This window comes from Sturnus vulgaris, chromosome Z, assembly GCF_052056855.1.
Source record: "Sturnus vulgaris isolate bStuVul1 chromosome Z, bStuVul1.hap1, whole genome shotgun sequence".
NCBI lineage: Eukaryota > Metazoa > Chordata > Aves > Passeriformes > Sturnidae > Sturnus > Sturnus vulgaris.
Genome location: NC_142283.1, coordinates 23,838,146 through 23,863,202, shown reverse-complemented (window position 1 = coordinate 23,863,202; position 25,057 = coordinate 23,838,146). Strand labels below are relative to the sequence as shown.

General features: G+C 42.6%; 1 protein-coding gene across 3 annotated transcripts in view; it reads right to left on the bottom strand.

Annotated features, from left to right (window-relative positions):
• Window positions 1-23,203, bottom strand: part of GRAMD2B (GRAM domain containing 2B) — a 49,381-nt gene extending 26,178 nt beyond the window's left edge. The window contains exon 1 of one of the 3 annotated variants that reach the window (XM_014874393.2): window positions 22,998-23,203. In XM_014874393.2, coding sequence (XP_014729879.1) covers window positions 22,998-23,122 — 125 coding nt within the window. In that variant the 5' untranslated portion in view covers window positions 23,123-23,203. Of the gene's footprint in view, window positions 1-2,483; window positions 2,619-3,975; window positions 4,145-22,997 lie in introns of those variants that run through there. The other 2 variants (XM_014874394.2, XM_088157372.1) reach the window with 2 other exon arrangements.
• Between the last annotated feature and the right edge of the window lie 1,854 nt (window positions 23,204-25,057).

Genomic DNA, 25,057 nt, shown 5'->3' with positions numbered 1-25,057 from the left:
GGGAAAAAACATTAGTGATCAAAAAACATCATCATGAACAAATGCTGGTTCAAACCTAGACTGGGATATTCCTGTCACGCCATAAATTTAAATGTTTAATTTGCAAGCCTCTCCTTTAGAGATCACATGTTACAACTTCTGCTATAAAAGTGAGGAAAAACTACTTGGGAAGAATTAAAAAATACACTTAGTATATGTTAGTATCTTCATCCCCTGAAAATACACCCTTTCCCCTTTGTAAAAAAAACCTAAAAAAACACAGTAGAAGTTTGACTACTGGAAAGGAGTTAACCTAGATCAAAGTAGAAATAAAACTTTAAGTCAGTAATAAAGAACTTTCCCTTTTTTCTCTGAATTTTGTGTTTTTCTTAAGTAAGAGACTTTAAAAAAAAAGTGAATTTTGATTAAGCACAAGTTAATTAATTTTGTTTTAATTTATCGACTGATAAAGTTATTAAGAAACATATGTTACAGCAGAGTAATATGCCAGACAAACAAACCATAAAAATCACATTCTCCCTGCCCAGAAGTACCCAATTTACCTGCAAGCATTTTCCACTGCTTGCAGCAGCATATTTTCCCCAGTACTGCAATGCATTTTTGCTAAAAAATTTAAAACCTTCCACATATTTAAGACTCTGAAGTCCCAGTCTCTTCATTTCTGTAAGTTACACTTGGTAATTGGGCATTACCCGATTCTGTAAAGAGTAAAGGGACAGAATGTGCCACTTAATGTTAGCAGAATTTTGCCATACTGTAACCCATCACATCTCACTTATACAGATAGATTGAATCATCCCAGGACAAATATTACTAGTGGCACCAGAAAAGACTCCATGGACTTCATCAGAAGCAAGCACGGATAAAAGTAGAGGGATGCTGACAAGGCATATGAACTGCTTGCTATTACTTCTCTGCCATTTCTCCTTAATGTGCCACACTCTTATTTTCAATGCTCAAACATCTGTTCCACCAGCTGTCCCTGAAACGGGGCTGCTCCTCTACAGGAGGTCAAGTGCCACCACAAATAAAACACACCCCATCTTCCAGTGAAAAAAATAAATATTCCCGATATACAGCGCAAGGGTTAACTTTTTTTTGGTCCAAGACCACATCAGAATGTAATGGTTAGGGAACTCCACTTGGAAAGTTTCTTCCGTCCACAAATTTTTTACTTGCTTGGAAGGAACTCCATATTAGGACAAACTTTTGGCACATCAGTATTTTGGGTCTGCAGAATAATAGTGCCCATCTTCCACAGAGTGTTATCTTCTTACAGAGTGTTATCTCTGGGGTTACAACTCACAGAGATCTACTGGAAACTTTGCAAAGTATGTAAGTATCACTAAACATGCCAGAGCAGCCCATTTTCTGAATCAGTATGAAAGTACCTAAATCTTCTGAATCAACTGTTGGATAATTACAAATTTCCAAGTTTCTAATCATAAAACACTTAAGAAAAACTAATCCAAAAAAAGTCTGAAAAAAAACCCCAAAACAACCCAAAATACTTTTACAGTTTCAGTCCCTTAGATGCACCTATTCCCTAGGGAGCCTTTATGGTAGCAGCAGCAGCATATTAAGCTATGAAGTTCATCTCTAAACTGAACAACATTTTAAGCACACCTCCAGGAAGCACAGTTTACTGTATACACATAAATCACTTTACACACATAAATATTTCTCTCCCCTGAGCTGTGGAAAACATTAAAGATTCCATAAACCTCTATAACCCCACTAACACTTTTTTTTCAAACAGAGGTCACCATGAGCTCTCTTAGTTCCCTCGAAGTACATGAGAGGAACTCCACCAAATTCATATACACTTACATACAACATAATCTAAAACCAAATCTTCAACAATTCAGCTTGTAGCAATCTCATTTCTAGCTGAATTAAAGCCATGCTTCTGTTCTTGAGATGAACAATCTCCCCTGTAACTTCACATTAGTCAAACCAAGGATACGTGGCTTGTGAGGTTAACTCCCAATCAAATGAACACAAGAGTTTCTCAGACAAGTTTCTCAGCAAAATGAAGCTGGAAAATAAATTCCAGCTTTGTTTCCAAAGAGCAAATGTTTCAACAATTTTCTAGTTTAAGACAAAGCGTTTCAGCGTTTCAAGGTTTTTTTCCCCTCTCCCAGCCTTTTCACGCTCCTGGGTCAGGCCACTATTGCTGAACACTGTATCTTAAAGTGTAACAGACTGCCTAGCTCTTCCCTGTGTAACACCTACTGAACAGCAAAAATTGATAGCTAAAAAATCCTAGAGTCACAGTGAGTAAGACTTCTCTGTTTATCACACTGGCTAAGACTGACCTTGTTTCTAAAACTGTTAACTGATGAAAGACTAAACACCTGGGGGCAAAACAGATGGTCAGTTACCTGTGCATATGCAATGCCTCCGAGATCAAGCTCTCCATATACTATCTTGGACTCCTAGTTCTGTTTTCAAGAGAAAAATCAGATACAGATCTTGCATACCTGAAGAACTTCATTAGGTTCACTGGCATAATTCTGCGCAGGGATCAGGATCCAAGGTTTGAAGTCAGAAGACTCTAGAGAATGTCTGGGATTTATGTTTCATTTGTAGTGTGAAGTCACTGATGTGATTACACCATACAGGATAAAGGACACTTAGAAGACACCTTGATTCCCGGCGCTCTCTAACAAGCAAGTTATTTCTGGTAACAGATTTCACTGTGATACATAGTTTAGGAATACACCTGCTTAGAGATCACTCATACAACAGCTGGGGGAAAAAACCCAAAAACCAACACAGACCTTCCCAGAATTTGTTTCAAAAGAAAGAACTAGCTACTGGTAACTTGTTCATCTTTCTCCTGGAAGCTGTTCAAGATTACGTATTTGTGAAGAAAAGTTCTTTGTGAAGAGAAATCATCTCATATTAGGAGAAAGTTAGCTTTTCTTAGCTTCTTTTGAGGAGAAAGCCCCACATGTTTTAGTTTCTTGTTTTACAGATGCTGAACTTCTCAAACACTGTCCTTGGGATTGCCAAGATCCATGTGAATTGAGAGCCTGGTATGGAAACAGACAGCTGTTTGATTCCAGCAACATTTTCACGTGATGGTCATTGCCACGGCACACAAGCACCTAAACAACCTGAGACCTCCACAGGAAGCAAGAGACCAGTGCAGGAGATGAACCTTTAACTCCTGACGTTTCCAGTCATCATCAAAGGCTGGGAAGTTCAGCAGCCTCAGGGGAGTCCTCCCACCCTTCTGAGCACTCTCACTTCCCTACCTTCCATCAGTTAGTCCAAGCAGACAGCCTTTACCAGCCAGCAGGGCCTCCTCTTCCTCATGAAGAATATTTTCGACCTCTTCACTTGCTCAATTTTTACGGTATTTCTCAGTTAAAAAGCTGAAGTGTGAGTATGGGTATGACCCCGCTGGGCGAGGAGCCCAGTGGGGAATCATGCCAGGAGGGGTAAGTGACCACCATCCTTCCCGAGAAAGGACATCAGTATTAACTCCCATTTTAATGTCTCTTGCCTGTATCTGACTTTGTGAACCTTCGACAAAGTTCTGGGTTTTCCTGGCACCCAGAGGAAAAGGTCACAGCTTTCCACAGGAGCCCGTGCACTTTAACATAAGCGATAAAGCACAACTACTGTATTTGTGTGCCACGGCTCAGAAAGATTTTCAGGCTGTTGGATGAAATTACTAGAAGCAGTATTTATACGCCTTGTTCCTAAACTTCGGGGTTCACCGCTGAACTGAGCGCAGGTCTCGGCTGAGCGGGGGTGGTCGCGCTCGATTTAAGCCTGGAGGCGGAGCCCCCTTGGTGATTCTTCCCCGGGAACTTCCAGGCCGACGCCCCAGCAGCGCGGCCCCACCGCCCGGGGCTCCCCCTCCTTCCCCGCCCGCAGCTCCCCGCGGCCCCGGCGCTGCCCCGCGGGCGGCCCGGGCACTGCCCCGCGCGGGGCCCCCCTCCCGGGGCGGGCACTACTCACAGCCGCGGAGCGGCCCTGTTCTCCCGCCGGCCGGCGGCCCGCGCTGCCCTCGGCTCCTCCGCATCGCACCGCGGCTCGGTCATGAGCACCATCGGCACGGGCAGCACGATTCACGCCGCCGCCCCAAGGCACTCCGCCGCCGGCGGGCCGGGCCGGGCCGCCCGCTCCGCCTTCGCCGCCCCGCCCCGGGGCGGACCCGCCGCCGCCGCTCGGGGCCGCAGGAGCCGGAGCCGCCACAAACCGGTTCAGCCCGCCCGGCCGGGCCCGGCGCCGCCCGTGCCGCGGAACCTGTGACTGATGCGGGCCCTCTCTCCCCGTGAGGCCGATCCCTTACGAGCTTTAAATTATTCAGTCGGGACGCTGTCGCGTTAGACGCCGGCTCCCGCCGGCTTCAACAAAAGCCATCCTTAATGTTTTATGGGGGGGTACGGGAGATAGGCGGTTTGACACAGACCGCGGTCCCGGGGGTGAAGGTGGCGGTGGCCGGGGCCCTGTTTCTGGCAGCGCACTTCCCCGGTGACTCGTGGAAGCAGGCAGCAGTCCAAATACTGGTCCTGGGCTCTGGACTGCTCTGCTAATGAGAACTTCTGAAGTGAATAGCTGGTATTTCCATCTGCGGCTTTACATCTTGAGCAGACAAGTGGGTGGTTTAGCTTCCTTTCTCAATAGCAGCACACCACGCTGCTTTGTCAGCACAGAAAAATCACAAAAACACAGAATGGGTAACGTTGGAAAGGACCAGTGGGTCCAACATTCTGGCTCGGGCAGGACTATCCTTTAGTATATGGCAGAGGATTGTGTCCAGATGGTTCTTGAATATCTTCAGCAAGGGAGACTCCACAACCTTTTTGGGCAGCCTGTTCCAGTGTGTGGTCATTTGCACAGTAAAGTATTCTTCCTCATGTTCAGGTGGAACTTCCTGTGCATCAGTTTCTGCCCATTGCCTCTCCTATTGCTGGGCACCACTGGAAAGAGACTGGCTCTGTCCCCTTGGCACTGTCCCTTCAGGTACCTACTGACATTGATGATGTCCTTGCTCATTTGTCCCTTCTTGAGGCTGACCAAGCCCAGTTCCCTCAGCCTTTCCTCAGAAGAGATGTGCTCTAGACTCTTGATCAACTTAGTAATTCCAGCTGAGGCCTCACCAGGGCCAAATAGAGGAGCAGGATCACATTCTCCAACCTGCTGGCAATGCTTTTCCAAACGCAGCCCAGGACACCATGGCCTGCTTGGCTGCAAGGACACACTGCTGGCTCACGGAGAGCTTGTTGTCCACCAGGACCCCCAGCTCCTTCTCCACAGAGCTGCTTTCCAGCAGCTCACCCCAGCCTGTGCTGGTGCCTGGGGTTGTTCCTCCCCAGGTGCAGGACCTTGCATTTGCCTTTGCTGAATTTCAGAAGGTTCCTCTCTGCCCATCTCTCCAGGCTGTTGAGGTCTTTCTGAAGGGCTGCACAGCCCTCTGGGGTATCAGCCACTCCTCTCAGCTTTGTGCTGTCAGTGAAATTGCTGAGGAGACCTCTGCCCCTTCATCCAAGTCATTGATGGATAAGTTAAACAGGAACGGGCCCACTATTGGACCTTGGGATGAACCACCACAGACAGGGCTCCAACTACAGCCTGTGCCACTGATTATGATCTCCGGGATCTGCTGTTCAGCCAGTTCTCAATTCACCTCCCTGTCCACTCACCCAGTCCACTCTCCCTGAGTTTGCCTGTGAGGACATTGTTAGAGACTGTGTCGACAGCCTTGAAGTTGAGGTAGCACAAGATCTGTTCCCCCCTCATCCATCCAGGTAATTGTTATTGTGGAAGGCAATCAGGTTGGTCAAGCAAGATTTGCCTTTAGTGAATCCGTGCTGACTACTCCTGATCACCTTCTTGTCTTTCCTGTGGATAGAGGTGGCCTCCAGAATGAGGTGCTTTCCAGGGACTGAGGTGAGGCTGACTGGATGCAGTTCCCTGCATCCTCCTCCTTGCCCTGATTGAGGACTGAGATGACATTTATTTTCTTCAGTCCTTAGGCACTAGTCCTGATCTCCATGACCTTTCAAAGATGATTGTAAGGACCATAGCTATGATGTCCATCAGCGCTCTCAGCAATTTTGGGTGCATCCTATCAGGGCCCATAGAGTTGTGTATGTTGAATTTGCCTAGGTATTCTCTGACCCAATCATCTTTGACCAAGGAAGTCTTGCTTCTGCCATTCCTTTATCCTGGTCTCCTGGGTCAGAGATTCCTTCTTGCCAGTGAAAACCAATGGTAACTTTGCCTTCTATGCATCTTCTTAGTTTTCCTTTTGTTACTGATGTATTTAAAGACATTCTTGTTTTTGACATCTTTGTCCAGATTTAATTCCATATGGGCCTTGCCCTTGTCTCATTTCTGTTAACTCTGACAAAATCACCCAATACTGTGCCAAAAACCAGCCAGCAAGCTGGCTTACCCTGGCCTTCCTTGGGCTGGGAGAGCTGTGGGGCAAGTTGAGTGCCCTCAGGAAGGTCAGATTTAAGGTGGCATTTGGCACAAGTCATCTTGCATGGCAGGCACAAAGTATCAATGTACATATGAAAAATGTTTTTGCTACCTGGTTAATACTCCAGTTAGGTTTGAGTTTGGTGAAATTATGTTCCATAAAGTTAATATGGACTCTGTGGTTGTAAGTACACTATCACAGGAGAGAAAATCCTGGGATGAGAGTTCAAAATAATATGTTTAGATAAAGGTCTATTTTAATGTTTTAATAAAATTAATAATAGAATAAGTTTCTAACAGCTGACTATTCAAATGAGTTAAAGGGAGAATATATTCAGTAGAGTGGTTTCTTTTAGTGAATGTCTGTGTTGGAGATAGATACATATGTACATTTCAGATTGAAAAGTGCATTAAGTAAATTAATGACCTTTGAATACTTAGTCTTTAGGAGGTGCAAGAAGTAAGTTTTAGGTATTGATGCAATACTTCCAGGAAATCAATGATAAGAAAAAGGTGTTAATGGTGAAATGGCTCAAGACTGCCATCGCTGCTTGGGCATACAGATCCTGCAAAAATGTGAGATTGCTGTATTATTTTTCCTAGACTGAGTGGGTTTAATTGGCTCCAGTAAAGGAAAATTTAAAGACTATCTGCTAAGATGCATAGAGAGGACAACATTCAAAATGGTTGTATTTCTGAGAGACACCATTAACTAATGTTCACGTAGTATTTAGCAAGGCACATGTGGAAAAGAAATGAGATTCAATTTACAAGAGATATTATTCAGCCTGTTAGGCCCTGTACTTGTGAAACACTGATTGCTGTTATTCTTCCCTGTGGAGCACCTGAGTGCACTTGGCACTGCTTTGCAGAGCCTCTCCCACTCCCTTACACCAGACACAACCTGTGGCAATAGAACAGCATCTCATTTCTCCAACCATAACAGAATAGGAGCGATTTCAGCTACCTGGACTATGTGTAGAGCTGGAACTGAGAGGGCTGAGGAAGGCATCGTATGTCTGTTCAGGGCCTTGTCTTGAGTACAGCGACCTGTGTGAGGTTTTAGGTACGCTGGGGATTGTTCTTGTCTTAGTGTGCATTAACAAGGCATGCACAGGAGGATTGGAATCAGTAGGAAGAGTGACTTCCTACCTGTCATCTTGTTTTTGGAGGCTTTTCATTGCACTAAAAATATATTTGCTAATTTACTCCTAATTTTCAGGCAGACTTAGTGGTTGAATAATTCCTGTGAAACTAACTATATGCAGTTCAACAGAAGTGCTGGTTTTAGTAGGTGAGAATCTGACTTTCAGATATTTGAATAAATAACATTTGCTTTGTCTTGCATGTGGAGGCTGAAAGCCTCTCAGCAAAAGAGTGAGTGTCTCTGCCCTGGAGGTTATGCCCTTTGGCACTCCCTCGTAGTAATGGTTACAAAAAGTTACTCCCAGCATGCCTCCCTGTTTCATGTAAATTACCTGTACCCCATTGGCCCTTCCCCCTTTGTCCCGCCCCTGAGCCCTCAAATAATTCGTTTGCTGCTCTACCCCATCCCCTGGCTTTCCTATATCAATCCTGCTCCCCCAGACCCCCTCGAGCCACTTTGTCCCTGGACCCCTTCAAGGAAAGAAGGAAAAACTTCTCCTTGGACCACCACAGGTGGCTCCCATCTTTTCCTCCTGTGCTGACCGAAGTGGAGAGCTCCCAAAAGAGCTGAAATCACTCTCCACCTGGGAGCGAGCATGGAGGACGCACCTGTGCCCAGAGGATGTCCTCCTTAGTATGCTTCTCTAGAACGTCACGGCACTCCACCAGTACCCCAGGGCCTGCCGCAACAGCTGGCGCCCAAACCAGGGACTTCTGCCAAAGAGTTCCTGGAGAAGCGTCTCCTACAGCATTGGCTGCAGGACAGAAGCCGCGTTCAGGACAGCCAGCTCCCCAAGGATAGCTTTCCATGTTCTACTGGAAGCTATCTGAGGGGTGACCGGGACCTTCAAGCAACACCACAGAAGAACAGTTGACGGCCCAATGACCCCCCAGCAGTGCTGCTTTGACCCAGCGTGCTTTGGTAGGCCTGAAGAAAAAACAGTGAGTTTGAGACTTTGGGGTCTTTTCCTTTCAGTTCCTCCTTTTACTGCTGAGTTGGAAATAAGAGATTTGAGGATGGGAAACAAATTAAGCCATCCTATGCTCAGCCCTCCTCAATGAGATGTATACCACCAAGTTGTGAGCACCCTTTTTCCTAAGTTATCAAAAGGGAAACTTAAAAGATTTATTCGTTGGGTTTTTAAACGTTTTCCTGTTCTGGTCGTTTGGGTTCTTTTTGGGCTTTCAGTTCTAAAGTTCTTTCCTTTGTCTCATAAATCAGGCGTTTCGGGTCCCTTGTTAAAAATCTCTTCCCCTCTTTCCTCTCCCTGTTCTCCTGAACCCTCTTCCCTGTCTGAGGGGCAATTGGTGGGTAGTGGTCACTATGACACACAGGGTTGCCTCTCTCTGACACCCCGCCAATCCCCTCTCTCCCCTTGCCAGAGTGGCACTGGCCATGCCGGTCTGGACCAATCCCTTAACCTCTTACCCATGCTCCCTATCTAATTCCTTCACCTGTTAGTACCCTACAAAATGACACCAGCAATGCAGCCAGCCCCGCCATTTTGCCTCCTTCTCATCCAAGTTTTCCCACCCTTCCACTCCAAAATGGCTGCTTTCCCGCCTCTCCTCCGCCACTTCCTGCGCCCTCCATCGCGCCTGGTTGCTCCCCCTTCCATGTGTTGCCAATGGATGTAACTGTGTAGGGACCCTCCCTCTCCATTGGGAAACCCCTCCCTATCATGGACCCCATCCACGCCCCCTCCACAGTTGACGCTTCCCCCATAGCCCAGCCCACTTCTGGTTCCCATGACACTAGGACAGGAAGTGGCCCTGATGGGGACTGTAAGGAGGCCATCTTGGCCTCCACTGCCACCCACCACCTGGCATCTTCGGTACACCCGAAAAGGTCTTGCCCCACCATCCAACATCCTCCATCCTCTTTGGAGGATCAGAGTAGCGATTCCTCTGACTCAGACCCATACCCCGAGGTTGAGGATCGCTGGGCGAAGATCCAAAGGGAGGCCACCTGGGAAGGAGACTGGGAGCTGGCTGATAAGATCACAGCCTTCCCAGTCATCTGCAAGGGGAGGAGGTCAACATCACATCCCCTATGGGAGCTTTTCTTCTATGGGTAGCTTAAAGACCTATGTAAAGAGGCTAAAAAGCATGGCAGGAGCTCCTCTTACTTCAAGAATCTTTTGGAAGCCACCTTCTCGGCTCATGTTCTTGTTCCACACGACATAAAAAACATGGTGCACTGTCTCCTTACACCTCTGAGTGCATGTTATGAGACAGGCACTGGAAAAAACATCTAATAACATTTTCTGACACACATTCTAAAGATGCCAATAGGCCAAATTTTTCCGTGGAACAACTAGCTGGAGAGGGGAACTTCCAAAAGCCCACTGACCCAGCTCAATTGCTACCTAAAATGACACTACAAGATATTGCCACTGTGGCAAAAACAGCCTTACTCCTCACCTCTGATAATTCCCTCCCTACACAAAACTTTGCTAATATTAAGCAAGGGGCAAAAGAGCTTTTCATAGAATTTGTTGATAGATTGAAAATTGCACTCAAAAAACAAATAGAAAGTTCCGAGGGACAAAAAGAAGTGTGAAACAAAATTGCCATGGCAAATGCCAACCCCGACTACAGAGCAATCTTAAGGTCTCTCTACCCATAGATTCAGAGCCCACCATCAAACAGATGGTTGAAGCCTGCACAAAACATGCTTCCACCAAAAACACCGTAGTGCAGGCAGTAGCAAAGGGAATTGCAGATGGGGTGGCAGGAGCTTTTGCAGTGGTTGCTGCAAAAGACGATCAAAAATGCTTTTACTGCAGAGAATCTGGTCAGTTTCTAAAAGACTGTTCTGAGAGAGTAACAATTCAGGACCATTGTCCATGGCCCCACAAACAGTCACCTCGCCAGCAGCGCTCGGGAAACTTCCAGCGGAGCGCAGAACGGCCCCACGCTATGACAGCAAATCAGAAGCCATTTTGCCCTGCTCTGCCCACCATCCCAGAACATTGGGAAAAACAGTCATCTGCTCCAAAGATTCCAACACACATCCAGATGACCGTCCATACAGAGCCAGTCAGGTGGGAACCCAGCGCCAGGTGGTAAGCGCTCTGACCATCCACTTTGTTGATGAGTGTGTTTTCAGAATCCCAACAGGGAAATACAGGCCACCAGATGGTCCTCAGGACATTTTAATCATTGCTGACTCTGTTCGTGGACCAGACAATCTCCACATTCTCCCTGAAGTACTGACGGTAGGCCCTGAGGATGAGATCCTCGTCTCTGTCTGCTGTACGGACCCAGCATTTGAACTATACCAAGGAACTCCAATTGCACAAGTTTTCTTATTGCCAAAAGACTAGTCAGAACAGGTTCCAATTAACCCAACAATTATGTGGGTACAGATTGTGGGCTCCAACAAACCTATCATTGAATGTAATATCTTTTGTAAAGGGGAAAGGATCCTCCACCCAGGGATGATGGACACCGGAGCGGATGTCACCATCATTGCCCGCTCCGAATGGCCATCAAACTGGGAACTCCAACCTGTGGCAGAGATGATTTCAGGGATTGGAGGGGTCACAGTCTCGATCTGCAGTAAGTGCAACATCATAGTGGAAGGTCTCGAGGGCCACCATTCAGCCATATGTAGTGAGGACACCTATCACCCTCTGGGGCAGGGACCTCTTGGCCCAATGGGGAGCCTCCATAAAAATCCCCTGCAGGGATTTTTAGTGGAGGCCACTGTTGAGCAGTGCACACCACTTACCACCCTTCGGGTCACCTGGAAGCAAGACCGTCCAGTGTGGGTCGACCAGGGGCCCCTTTCCAACCAAAAGCTGCGTGCTTTGGAGGCTCTTGTAGAGGAGCAGCTTTCTAAGGGCCACATGGTCGAGACCACCAGCCCTTGGAACTCCCCTGTCTTTGCTTTAAAAGAGCCTGGCAAAGACAGGTGGAGGCTCCTCCACAACCTTAGAAAAATCAACGACATCATTGAGGACATGGGTCCCCTGCAGCCGATCTGCCCTCACCAGTGCTATTAACCCCAGGACTGGAAACTTGTGATCATTGACATAAAAGACTGCTTTTTAAATATCCCCCTCCACCCTCAAGATGCCCCAAGGTTCACATTTTCCATACCATCACCCAACAGGCAAGCTCCCTTAAAACATTATCATTGGCTTATACTGCCACAGGGGATGAAGAACTCGCCCACAATCTGCCAATGGTATGTGGCAAAAATAGTCACAAATTAGAATCCTGTTCCCAGACACCATAATTTTACACTACATGGACGATATCCTTGTATGTACACCAGACTTGACTTATCTGAACTCAGTTCTAACTAGAACCATAAAAACTATTGAGTCTTCAGGATCTGAAGTCAATAAAGACAAAATCCAGTTCTCCAGCCCCCCGACTTACCTTGGCCTTCATATCCAGGAACGAACAATCGTACTTGAGCAGCTCGCCATCAAAGACAACCCCAAGACCCTGCAAGACCTCCACCAACTCTGCAGGTCCATTAACTGGGTGTGTCTGCTCCTGGGAATTGCGACGGAAGACCTCGCCCCTCTCTTCAATCTTCTATGTGGCAGGGAGGACCTCGACTCGCTGCGTGCACTCACCCCAGAAGTCTAAGAATGAATCCAAAAAGTCCAGGAAGCCCTGACATCAAGGCAAACCCACCGCTACAAGCTAAGCCCGCCCTTCCAGATGGTGGGTCTAGGTAAGGCCCCTTGATTCCATGGGCTCATTTACCAATGGGACAGGTCAATTAAGAGACCATTTAATTATTCTGGAGTGGGTTTTTCTGCACCATCAACCCACAAAAATGATAACAATGCCACAAGAACTAATAGCTGACATAATAAAGAAGGCTAGGGCTCTCCTCCACTCTTTTGCAGGGTGTGAGTTCACATATATAATACTCCCATTGGCCACAACTGGAGATTTAAAGCATTTGCTCCAGTCCAACGAGAGCCTTCAGTTTGCCTTAGATAGCTACTCAGGCCAAATTTCAATTCATTTGCCAGGTCGGTCACAAGTTGTTCAAATCAGTTTTCAATTTAGTCCCAAAATTTATTCAAAGTAAATCACCCCTCAAAGCCCTGACTATTTTCACTGACAACTCTGGGTCCTCCCACAAGTCAGTAATGATGTGGAAGGATCCCAAGACACAGAAGTGGGAGTCTGATGTCCAGGTTCTTGAAGGGTCGCCACAGAATTAGTGGCCATCGTCAGAGCTTTTGAGAAATTTCAAGAACCAATTAAGGTGGTCACACATTTGGCTTATGTCGCCAGTGTAGCTATGAGGGCAGAACATTTGCTTTTAAAGGAGTTCTCTAACCCAAATTTATATAAATTGCTTTCTAAGGTAGTCTATATCATCTCCCACAGAAAGCAACCTTACCATATTATGTGAGATCATACACTGATCTCCCAGGAGCCATTGCAGAGGGAAACTGGAAAGTGGATGCACTAGCCATGTCTGTGGAAGTTACCAACATACTGGACATCTCTGCACAAGCAAAGATATCCCATGAATTCTATCACCAGAACATCTCAGCTTTAATAAGAATGTTTATATTAACAAGAGAATAGGCTCAAGCCATTGTGGCTACCTGCCCAAATTGTCAGTCATGCCAGCTGCCATCTCTGGGATCTGGGGTCAACCCCAGCGGTTTAAATAGCTGCCAGATATGGCAGACGGATGTGACACATTTTCCAGCCTTGGAAGTTCCAAATATGTTCATGTGTCTGTTGACACATTTTCGGGTGCAGTGTTTGCCTCAGCCCACGCAGGAGAAGATGCTGCACACACCATCAAGCATCTTCTCCTCACGTTTGTCACCCTAGGAGTCCCCAAAACAGATAATGGCCCTGCCTATACCTCCCAAAAGCTAAAAGACTTTTTTAATCAATGGGAGGGTTAAGCATACCATAGGTATTCCCCACAATCCCACAGGGCAATCAGTTATGGAAAGGATCCACAGCACCCTCAAGCAAGTCCTTGATCAACAGTAGGGAGGGACAGAGACCATGTCTCTGGCTGAGAGACTCTGTAAGGCCCTCTATGTGATGAATTACCTAAATTGTTCCTTTTTGGAGCCAACTCCCCCCGTAATCCGGCACTTCTCAAATTCGACCTGAGCTAAGCTTGATGAGAAGCCACCGGTGTTGATCAAGGATCCAGAAACCCAACAAATATCAGGGCCTTTCCCATTGATTACCTGGGGGAGGGGATATGCCTGTGTGTCAATACCATCTGGGCCAAAATGGCTCTTGGGAAAATGTATAAAGCCATACTTGGGGCCAACAAACACTGCCACCAACACCAATAACGAAATCTCTTACAAGTCTAATAAAGCAAGACTACAGGACCAAAAGCAGGCTGCTTGGAGAAGAAGATGCAGCAAAGCAACGAACCAGCAGCAACCGAATTGCCCCATCACAAGATCCCAGGCAAAAGATACAAAACATAGACACGAGTATGCAACCATAGGCTAGGCGCAACTTAGCCACAACTACCTCATCCCCCATGATTCCCAAACAAACTCCAATCAACCTGCCTAGCCATACTTACCTCTATAATTACCCTCCTGTTTCTCCTTCCTCCCCTAGTCCCCTAATACCCTTCTCCAACCCTACTTACTTCATGTCCAATTTTAATTTTAACTGAAATTGACTTTAAGCTCAGTTTAAAATTTTCTGCCATAATGCTGCTTCCGCCAGCAGTAGATCGAGCGTCCCCGCTGCGTAAAGCGATCCTGCTGGCAACATCTACCTCAAACTCCATCCCAACCCAACAGTGAAGACCACCTACCTCATTGCCATCATTGCAACTGTGTGGAAAATTCACGGATGCCTTTAACAATTTTCTTGGACAGTTGGGACTTAAAGTTTGGGGGCTCTCCTTACTTAAAAACATTTTTTGGATCTTTGTTACTGTTTTTGGCGTGTTGCTTTTCTTGTCTTATATGTTGTTTTAAAAAGGGCTGTCAGAGAAGCTTTTTTAATAAATAAAGGGGAGTTTTGGAGGCTGAAAGCCTCTCAGCAAAAGAAAGGCTGTCCCTCTATCCTGGAGGTTTTGCCCTTCGGCACTCCCTCGTAGTAATGGTTACAAAAAGTTACTCCCGGCATGCCTCTCTGTTTCATGTAAATTGCCTGTACCCCATTGGCCCTTCCCCCTTTGTCACGCCCCTGAGCCCTCAAATAATTCGTTTGCTGCTCTACCCCATCCCCTGGCTTTCCTATATCAATCCTGCTCCCCCAGACCCCCTCGAGCCACTTTGTCCCTGGACCCCTTCAAGGAAGAAGAAAAAAGCTTCTCCTTGGCCACCACAGGCGGCTCCCATCTTTTCCTCCTGTGCTGGCCGAAGCACAAAAGAGCTGAAATCACTCTCCGCCTGGGAGTGAGCACGAAGGATGTGCCTGTGCCCAGAGGACGTCCTCCTCAGGACGCTTCTCTAGAACGTCACGGCACTCCACCAGTGTCCCAGGGCCTGCCATGACACTTGAGTGCTTAGATTTTCAGTCTTTCGGGTTTAACCATCTGTTTAGGAGATAAATGCTACCACCATTTTGTTCATTCATTGCCAGAGGTTCTTGTCTTTACCTCAGTGGTGCAAGAACTAGAAAGGAGTTGCTTTGTCCTGGAGGCCAGTCTTTCTTGTAGTTTCATCTGGCTCCATTCTCAAGGTGTGCACAATTCTCTGATTTAAATAAATCTGTCACTTAGTGCAGAAGAAACTTATATTCAAATAAATTGATGCCTAAGGCCTCGACACTGTAAAAGGAAACCTTGCTTAGTAATTTCTTCCATATCACGATATCTTAACTCTTGTCAGAGATTTGGTTCTGGCAGATTGCTGATACATGTGTCCTTAGTCCAGTTTGCTATTATCTGATAATGGCAGTGGAAGTAATAAGCAGTGAACCAGGACTATAGCTTGGGGTTTTTTTTGAGGATTTGAAAAAGAAGCTCTGTGGCCAACCTGTGTCAAACTGTACATTGTGCAGCAACTCCAGAGTTACATGGGACACTTCTCAGGGATAAAAGCTCTGAATACCAGAAATTTCAGTAATGTTCAGGGAGGAGTACATTACATTAAACAAGCAAATGTGCAACTGCTCATGTGAGTGGAATATATTTGAAGACCATAAGCTTTTATTATGATCAAGTCTTACATAAAAAGAAAAAAAATGCACAAAGGACCTCTTACTGTACTGTGATAATTGCTCATATATACAGATATACTAAAGCAAATATTTGAAGATCAAGCTGTCTCCAGCTGAGACTCATGGGAAAATCTGCGCTATGTTTTTCTCTGACTGCTGAAGGGCAGATTGGGAAGAGAAAGAGAAAGTGGTGTACTAAAGCATTACTGATTACTTTTTAATGCCTACAGTACTGTGATGTGGTGTAGACAAAAATTCACATGTTCCTGCTTTGAAGAGTATATTAGACCTTAGAGGGATTCAAGATTTTCAGTAATTAGGGCCTTGAACATTATGTATAACACAGCAAAGGATAAAAAGTTAGAGATGGAACAGTAGGAAAAACTTCCATTGCAAAATAAAAAGATTTAAGGTACATATGAAATCACAGAAAAGCTGAATGAGGAGAGAGACTCACTGAGTTGTTGAGTTCACTCTCCGTCCCAAGTTAAGGCCTGCTACTCCTGTGTCACTCCTGGCAAGACTCCTGTCTAAATTGTTCTTCAAAGTGATCACAGTGTTCAGGCCACCAGTTCCAGTGTCTGGTATCTCCAGGGTATGTCCTCAGTCCACAACATGGTTTTGAATCCTTGTTGCTGAAATCTAAAGCCATTGCTTCCTAATTTATTCAATATGAAGAACATTGGAAACCTGTTTCTTGTTTGTTCCTCCTCATTTTCATCTTGTCTTTAGTCTCAGATAAAACATAAATTGTAGGTTTGGACTTTTCCTATGAACTACCTCTTATAGGTTCAGGTATTTTCTGAAGTGTGATCCCCCAGACTGGACACCAGCAATCTTTTGAAGGCTGTGTAGAGAGGAGTTTAAAAGATTACTTCTTCAGTCCTATACACTGGACATATATTGCAGTGAAGTGTTTGTGTTTCGCAACAGGGTGAGGCTGGCTCAGGTTTAGTATTCAAGCACTATGACCTAATGAAGTTTTTATAAATGTCAGCTGAGATGTTCTCTAGTACATCGGCAGCAAATTCTAAGGCTTGACTAAGTATGACCACCTACATATCCTTTGTTCATTTTCCTCTGTTTCTTTTCTTTTTTATTTCCTTTCCAATCTGTTTCCTCAATTTATCAGAATGGTTAGGGATCATATCTTGAAGGACATGAAGAAAGAAAGAATAAAAGAGCCTAATGAGACACATGAGACACACTGGAAAGGTCAGTATAAAGCAGTGAAACTGCTACCCATGCCTAGAGATTCATGGCTAGGATATTGCTGTTGAATGATGAAAAAGACAATCTAGCTGAAAATAGACTTCTTTAGAGATTGTCTTAATCAACAAAGTTTATTTCAGTACAGTCATTTTGGGTGCTCATGAAGTATTTTTCAGTTTATCTGGCAAGTATCAGCATGCCTGAATGCTAGGAAAGTTCCTTGGAAAGAAATAAAGCAGAAAATGAGTGAAGTGATTACAGGCATTCTGTGTACTTTGAGCACATTTCTCTTCAGTAGAAAATTCTTCTGTATTTCTTTGCAGGTGTAAAAATGTATTAAGAAATACAGCCTCAGTAGTGCCTGAATACAAGTACTTTCGCCTAACAGGTCAAAATGTATGTTTTGTCTACAGTTTTGTTTATGATATTCTGCATTGGTAGGATTCTGTGAAAGCTGTGCAAATGTCTTGGAAGCCTTTAAGTCTAAGTCCTTAGTGCTAAGTCCTTATTGTTGAAATGTGAAAGTGAAATCTTATGTTAGACACTATAGAAATAGGAACTCTGATAGTATGAGACACAAACTAATAGACATTTCGAAAGATGTTAAAACAGGGAAAAAATTCGAATTTCTAGAATACACACAAGTCATCCACAAATTAGAGTGAAGCCAGCTTGCAAGATGCACACTAGAAAAAATCCAAAACAATTGGACTAAAACGATGGTGCAGCATTGGAAGAAGTTGCCTGGAGAGGCTATGGACTCTGTCTTTGGAGGGTATAAGACCCAGCTAGACAAAGCTGTAGTGATCTGAGCTGGTGTTGATGATACTTCTGACTCAAGCAGAAATGTTCAAAAACAGTGTTTGAGTTTACTCAGCATACCTGAAGTATGCTCAAAATAGATAGAGCCAAGGTCCAAATAGGCTGTGGAAGATAACTAGGGCCAGAACACAGTGAATGGTGCAATTTTGTAAGGAGTGAAAAACAGTTTTGACCAGTTGAGTCTTGTTCCTTGCCTGGATTAAAAATTTATTAATTTATTTGTTTTTAAAAGTTTGAGCTTATTTTATAGATACCCATATCAGATAATATTTTTCTTCTGAGCTGTTTACATGAAGTCTTATCTGACTATCAATTCCTGTTTTTCATTTAAGGCAGCCTGGATCACTGTATTGCTTGAACTCCCCTTTGGACAGGGCAGTGCATGAGGCAAATGAAGTAAGCTGGGCTGAAAGCTGGTTGGAGCACTTATCACAAATTGTGACGCATGCCAGGGCTGTTTCTTTTTGGCTCCATGCTGAAACAGTTGAGTGAACGAGACTGCACTACACTCGTGCTGTAACATCCAGCAGGACAAAGAAGAGAGATTGCCACACGAAACTTCTGGAGTATTAGTAGTATAGTGTCAGCCCACCTCTCAGTGAGCATGCAAGACATTGCACTTGTCAGCACATTTACTGCCGTTTTAGAGCCAATGACCTTCAAAGTGACCTGTGTCACATACATAGACATAGACATAGACATATAGACATATAGACATATAGACATAGTGCATGCTGTGAGCTCACCACTGTGTCTCACTGTGCCATGGTGATCAAAAGAACAGTATGGGATGGAAGGTTATGGCAAAACACAGTAGAACCGTTGAAATAAAGGAACCTTCATCTCGGTCCAAATTGTTCATGGCAACTTTCTTACATTCTGGAAAAAGCAACCTTGTGACATATAACAGTTTGGTTTTGTTAGCTGCAGGAAAGCAGTCAGCTAGCTAGCATTTTGCTGAAAACTGCATGTCCTCTTTGCTCATGATAAAAAAAAAAATAAAGAGCAGTTATGGAGAATTTTCATGCATTATATTGGCCTAGATGCCTCATGAATAGCAATGCTAACATATTGGAATACTGTGATGCCTAGATCTTGTAATTTAAAATGGTTGTATGAAATCTCATGGCAGCAAAATCTGCTTTCTCCATTTATAATTTCAAAAAGATATTTCCATTTTTAATAAAATAAATATATATTGTCATTTAATGTATTGTCCAGCTATGTTAAAAAAGATAAATGTAGGCATTGCTTGTTCTGCTCTAGTGGAGTAGCATTGGTTTGTCATCCTCTGATTATAAATGTCCAAGGAAATCCTGGACAACATCCAAGTGTGGCATCTCTGTATACAGATGACTTGGACGACAATTTCAATCCCTCTACAGGTGTATGTTTAGGGTATCAAACAGATGATGTGTATCTAATGAAAAAGGTGCATGCATGTATATGATTACTCAATCTGTGTAGCATAAAGGAATACATGTGGGTCCTTTTTGGAACTGCATATGCTTGAGTTCATGCAGGCATTCATGATATGTGTAAATATGGTGATAATTTTGTTGAAAAATACCTTTAGTCATCTGGCAGTCTCTGAAGTGCAGCAGTATGGTACATTAAGTATGTAAGAAAACAAAAACTGTCTTGTTTAAGGATAAATTGAATCTTCTATAGTGCCCAGACTTGCCAGAAACCTAGGAAAGATTTGTTCTTACCTTTGGAAGAGGAAGGCTAAAGTAATGAACACAAGATAATGTGAAAGAATTACTCATCCTATCCGTTTTCTCACAGTTTTTACATCAGATGGGGTTGTAAAAATAAGCTATTTGACTGTGCTTATACAGTTAGTGTTCTGTCTCATTTAGAACTAGGAGTTATATTACTCTGGGGGAAAAAAGAATCAAAAGAAGTGTAAATATGTCTTCATAGTCAGGCTACAAAGGGTGAATGCCAAATCCCAGATGCAAGCCATTGAGCAGTGAGGTGGTTGCCAGTGTTTCAGGTGCTCATAATTGAGTTATAAAAACAACACAACTTTTAGAAGTGATATGTGCCTCTGTTTTCAACATGACTTCTTAAAATAGTCTGAGCTAAGCCTCAGTCTTACAGCAGTACATTGGAAGATTCTGAGGGGTACAATTTCAATGCAGAATTTCCTTTTAAAAAGCTTTCTGTGGAAAAATCTTTAGAGAGGAAATCTGGATGTAGAGTTCCTTTTTGTGTCCAAACAAAAACCCATCAGTAACAAAGCCATATTAAAGTTTATGTTATTAGTTGTTACAGATTTTTTCTGTTGTTTTGTTGTAAGCAAAAGATAGGTAAATATTAATGCCAGATCTCAGATGCAAAATGTGAGTACTGTATTTACTTTATTTGTCTATTAGAATGCACCAAATGAGCTGCCAGGTCAGGACTAGAGTCAACAACCCTTTTGACTTCCATTTTCATGAGATATTTAGAAAACAAACCTCTCCAGACTGTACATTTTTCTGTAATTTAAAAAAAAATGTTTATAATTTTTACCTAATATCAATGTTACTGACAAATACAGACTTTTTTACAGGCATAGAATATATAACCTGCAGTGTGATTACAGCTAGGATTGGTGTAAACACACATAGCATTGTGACATTCACAGAACAGGAGGTCTAAATTGCTTAAAAAACTAATTTCCCTGTGTTTAATATGTTTGATATTTTTTTCTAGAGTCACTCTGAGGATTATCCAAAAGCCTTGAAATTTTTCTAAATTTTAGGAGAACTGGATACAAGGTACTGACTCATGTTATAGGGATGGGCTCCAAATGGGAGCTGGAGATCACTATTTTTTTGGCCCATAGTTTGTTCTGACCTACTGAAAAATGTTTAGTTCTGATGTCAGAACAACTCTATACATTCATGCTGATAAAATGCTGCAAAGATATGTGGCTAGTACTTTTATCAATACAAATTTCTGGTCAATAATGCTTGGCTGATACCTCAGCTTTAGCTCCAGAATCTTAATTTGCTTCTGAAATCAGTTTTGCTCTATGTCAGGAATAACATGCTGCCATGGTGATAAACTGTGAGTCCCCCGTTACGAAATGTTAATAACTCCCTGGTTTCTGCCAAATTCATGCTCGTCCACATGGTGCCAATTACAGTGAGGTGAAAACAGATGTATATAAAAACTTAGGCGTATAGTCAGTTTTTGTCCTCAGGCATGAATAATTAGAATGAACAAGAACAATCATTAATATAGTAAATTTTCTCTGTGGGTACAGCTTCATATATAGAAAATATGCTCTAAATAAATAGAACTGTGTGAAAATAATATCTAAACATGCAGAGCCTGCATTTACTTTTCCCAAAAGCATTTTCTGTGATATTTTAATGTGGCTTATTTTCAATAAATGTGTCATGACTGTGACAAACACATGAAAAGCAACTTTGGTGAGAGCTCAGTCCATCTAGCTCATTGTGTGCTATTGGGCATCCTTTTTATTAGATTGTCTAGCATTTGCAGTCTGCTTTTCCATCTTTGCTATTGATAGAAGTATGGTTTCACAGCAGGGTTTTATGATCATACTATCCTTACTGAGCCAGCAACTGAGTAAACTGGTTTTCTAGGAGGCCTGCCCCTACCACTCAATACTTGGCAGACAGGTTGATTATTGAGAAATCTGGGGTAAAGGACTCTGTTCTTTGTAAGGCCTGGTCACATTGCCCCCAGAGCATATATGGCAGCTTTTTGTGTACTGGCTATTTAGCAAGAAATAAAAGAGTAGGTAGCTCTGTCTGCCTAGTGTTCTGGACAGGATACAGAAAGGAGGACAAAATTTATATTGTCCAAATTACGAAGTGGTTAAAAATCACCAACTTGTGTTGCCACCCTCTGAATAGCTCTGTATGTACTTACGTCCTGCTTCTAATTGGAAAATGAGATCAAGAGGCATATGAAAAGTCATGTTTTTTTTTTTTAAACAAGCTCTAAGTGATTAGTTCTAGATAAGAGTCTTTGAATTCTCTAATTACAACTTAAAATTTCCGATTCTCTACTATCTATTCAAACTGTTAGACATTATTTCTCTGACATTTGAGTTGGAAGAAACGATGATAAGCAGATATAATATTGAAAAACCCTAATAATATTTCAAAAGAGAAAAAATTAGAGCAACAGACTCTTTTATAGTAGTGACCCAATTAGTGTTAAGATCTATCACTCCACATAAAAAATTTGTGCACAGCCACAAAGAGATGTAATTCAGCCATGAAAGCCACACAAAGACTATGTAGAGGTTCCAAATCACTCTTCAGGGTTGTTTGGCACCAATGCAACAATTAAGGACCAGCCTTTGGCAAAGAATCTTCAAGTGCATTAAGAACCAATGAATGTCTAATGATATTTTGAATAGCTTTTTAAATTATTCTATTCACGACGGGTTGACATAAGTAGTAGGGGTGTTTACTTGTCTTGTTCCTGCAGTAGATGAGGAAGGATAAGCACAAGTGCCGGTAGCCCTCTGACATTGCCTTCCCTCATTTTTCTGTGCTGTCAAAAACGTGCATGATTTATCCAGAACTCTGCATTGCAATGAATTCCACCATAGAGGGAATTTGCAATTCAACCAGTCCACCCTTCCAAAGTAAGAAAACAGTTTTCCCCTAAGTTTTTTTTTTTTTTCATTTGTTTGTTTGTTCTATGAGGTATATCTTTATCACTATTCATATTCGTTTACCAAGTTTTCTACTTCCGTGAATATTTCTTGTGAATAAGATGGCACTTATCTTGGAAATTAGGTTAATAAACATTATGAAGTTCCTTTAGGCCAAAACACACGTGAAAATACTTTGTTAAACTCCCTGATCTAACAAAGTTTACATTTGTTTTGTACAGAGATCAAATATTATAGTTATTTGGGTAATCCCATAGAGTTCACTTTAAAACTTGAGTTGTATTAGTATATAGTGTTATACACGTTCAAAGCCCTATTTCAGTGTCAGTAGATAAGGAAGTAGAAAACAATACCCTTCTGTCCTCCATCACAAGTTTCTCCTTTACAGCAGTGCTCCCCTTCCCAGTGTAACATACATGAAATTACCATCTCTGCGTGAATTTCCTTCTCATATTAAGCTTCCTTATCTGGGTATTTTTGTTAGCGCAGTGGTCTCAGTGCCCTTCTGTGTTGCTCCCCTGTTCCCTCATCATTGAGCACATGAAAAACACACAAACATACTGGGAATTACCTTATAAATACTGATCCAACACTCTCCGTAGGACTGGCTGGCATGTCAGTACTTGATTTTTGGAAGCTGTTCTGACTTTCAGAATGAAAAACGGAGTCCTCCAAGGAGCTTCCTTTTTTCAACATTTTAATGGAGCTAACTGTGGAGTTAGGTAAGTTCAGTTCTAGAGCAATCCTTGAAATGCACAGCCTTTCACTGCTGTAGGAAGTACTGTCTTGGTGTGACTCCAGCTCAAACTAGGTTTAAAAATCAGTTAATGAGTAACATAGTGTTGTGACATCATAAAGGAGCTTTTTTTTTTTTTTTTTACCTGCAGCATTTCAGAAGATTACTTGAACACAAAAGTCATCAAATCTAGGTGAACCGTGTCTTTGAAATTTCATTATACATGACAATAACTTGTTTGGATGAATAGAGGAGTGTAAAACAAGAAACCTGTTTCAAATAATGTTTTGTTTTCAGGTTTGTACCTGAAACTGAAACATGGTCTGTCATTAATTCTATTTTGTGAATTATCCATCTATCTCTATGTATCCAAGTCTGAATAACATATTTGTATATGTTTAAGAAGTGACTACCTCCACCTGATGTGAACATGCCAAAACTATTATATTGTACTTCTCTGGTGACAAATTGGTCCGCATGTGTGCATGTAGCTGCTGTAAAAGTCAAATCATTGCAGTTCAATTTAAATACAAGTAGCATTTTAATTCTCAATGCACAGGAATCCAACTGGACAAAACCAGTTTGTCTAACCAGTTTTTCCATAGGAACTGGCAAACATTAACTACAAACTTGCATGGTTTTCTGTTTGTTGAAGATTATTATAATGATTAGGTTAGTGAATGAAATGATCAGAATCTTTATATTGCAAATCCTCTTATAGTTCTGATTTAGTACCCAAAGCATTTAGAAATTCTGTTAAACCTCATCTGAGACCTGCATGGTAATGAAGATTTGCCTGAGACTGACCAAAGATTTTTAATGTAATACACTCTTTCTGTTCCCAGCATCTACAAGCAGCTTGTGAAACAGTACAAATCCATTTGGACTGTTCACAGATTTTATTTGTAAATGCAAGGACATCTAAGCAAACTGATATATTTTTGTCTTTTAAAATTTCTTTTGTTTCTGGTTTCTTTGCATAACTAAAATCTAGTCTTTTTTAATATATAAAATTTGTTTATAATAAGTATTAAGCAAATTGTAATTAAATTATAATTGTGTGAAACAGTAACTATTGAAATACAGGATTAGCATAATAGCCAAGAAAGGTAAAGATGAAACAGCTACTTCCTTGGAAGCAAAAATTCCAAATAAATGTGGGAAGACTTTTAAGAAAAAAAGGCAGAAAAGGAATAAAATATATGCTTTCTATCATCCTTAAGTATTCCCCATGAAACCTGTACTTAAGGACCTGTATTTAAGCTACTTGGATTCTGAATTAAAGCCTTCTTGAGTCACTATACATGTTTGTACATGTTTGTTTTCCTGCTATCTAGGCCTTTTTGCTACTCTGCACTTGATCCTGTGTGATCATAGCCTACAAACACAGGGCTGCCTAGCTAGGCAAAGTCTCTATACTTTATTACTCTTCCATAAAACAAGTGATATAATCTTCAACAAATAAAAAAGCTTTTTCCTTCTCTAGTCACAAGAAGTTTGCCTTGGCTCTTTGTGTTGTTCATATCAATTCACTTAGGATAGGAAGTCTTTATTCTTTTCAAAGAAAGAAACATTCTTAAAACTTTTTAGAAATCTTAAGTGACATAGTGAGCTTATATACCATTAATATGATGTATTTATCTTTGAAAACAATCTATTTGTACAGTAAAATGTAACGAAACCCCGTCATTAAAAGTCAGAACGGCAACTGTGTTCTTTCTCTGTGTTAAAGAGCAAATACAGTGAAAGGGCAATTTTTCCCTAGATGAGTAATTGCAGGAACATTCTTAGCAAGGAAAAATAATTACATGATTCCTTCCTGCAATTTTATGCATGTTTGCTGTTGTACAAAACATTCAAGTTTTGCAGTTTCTTACGGGGTACCGTGCCTGCCT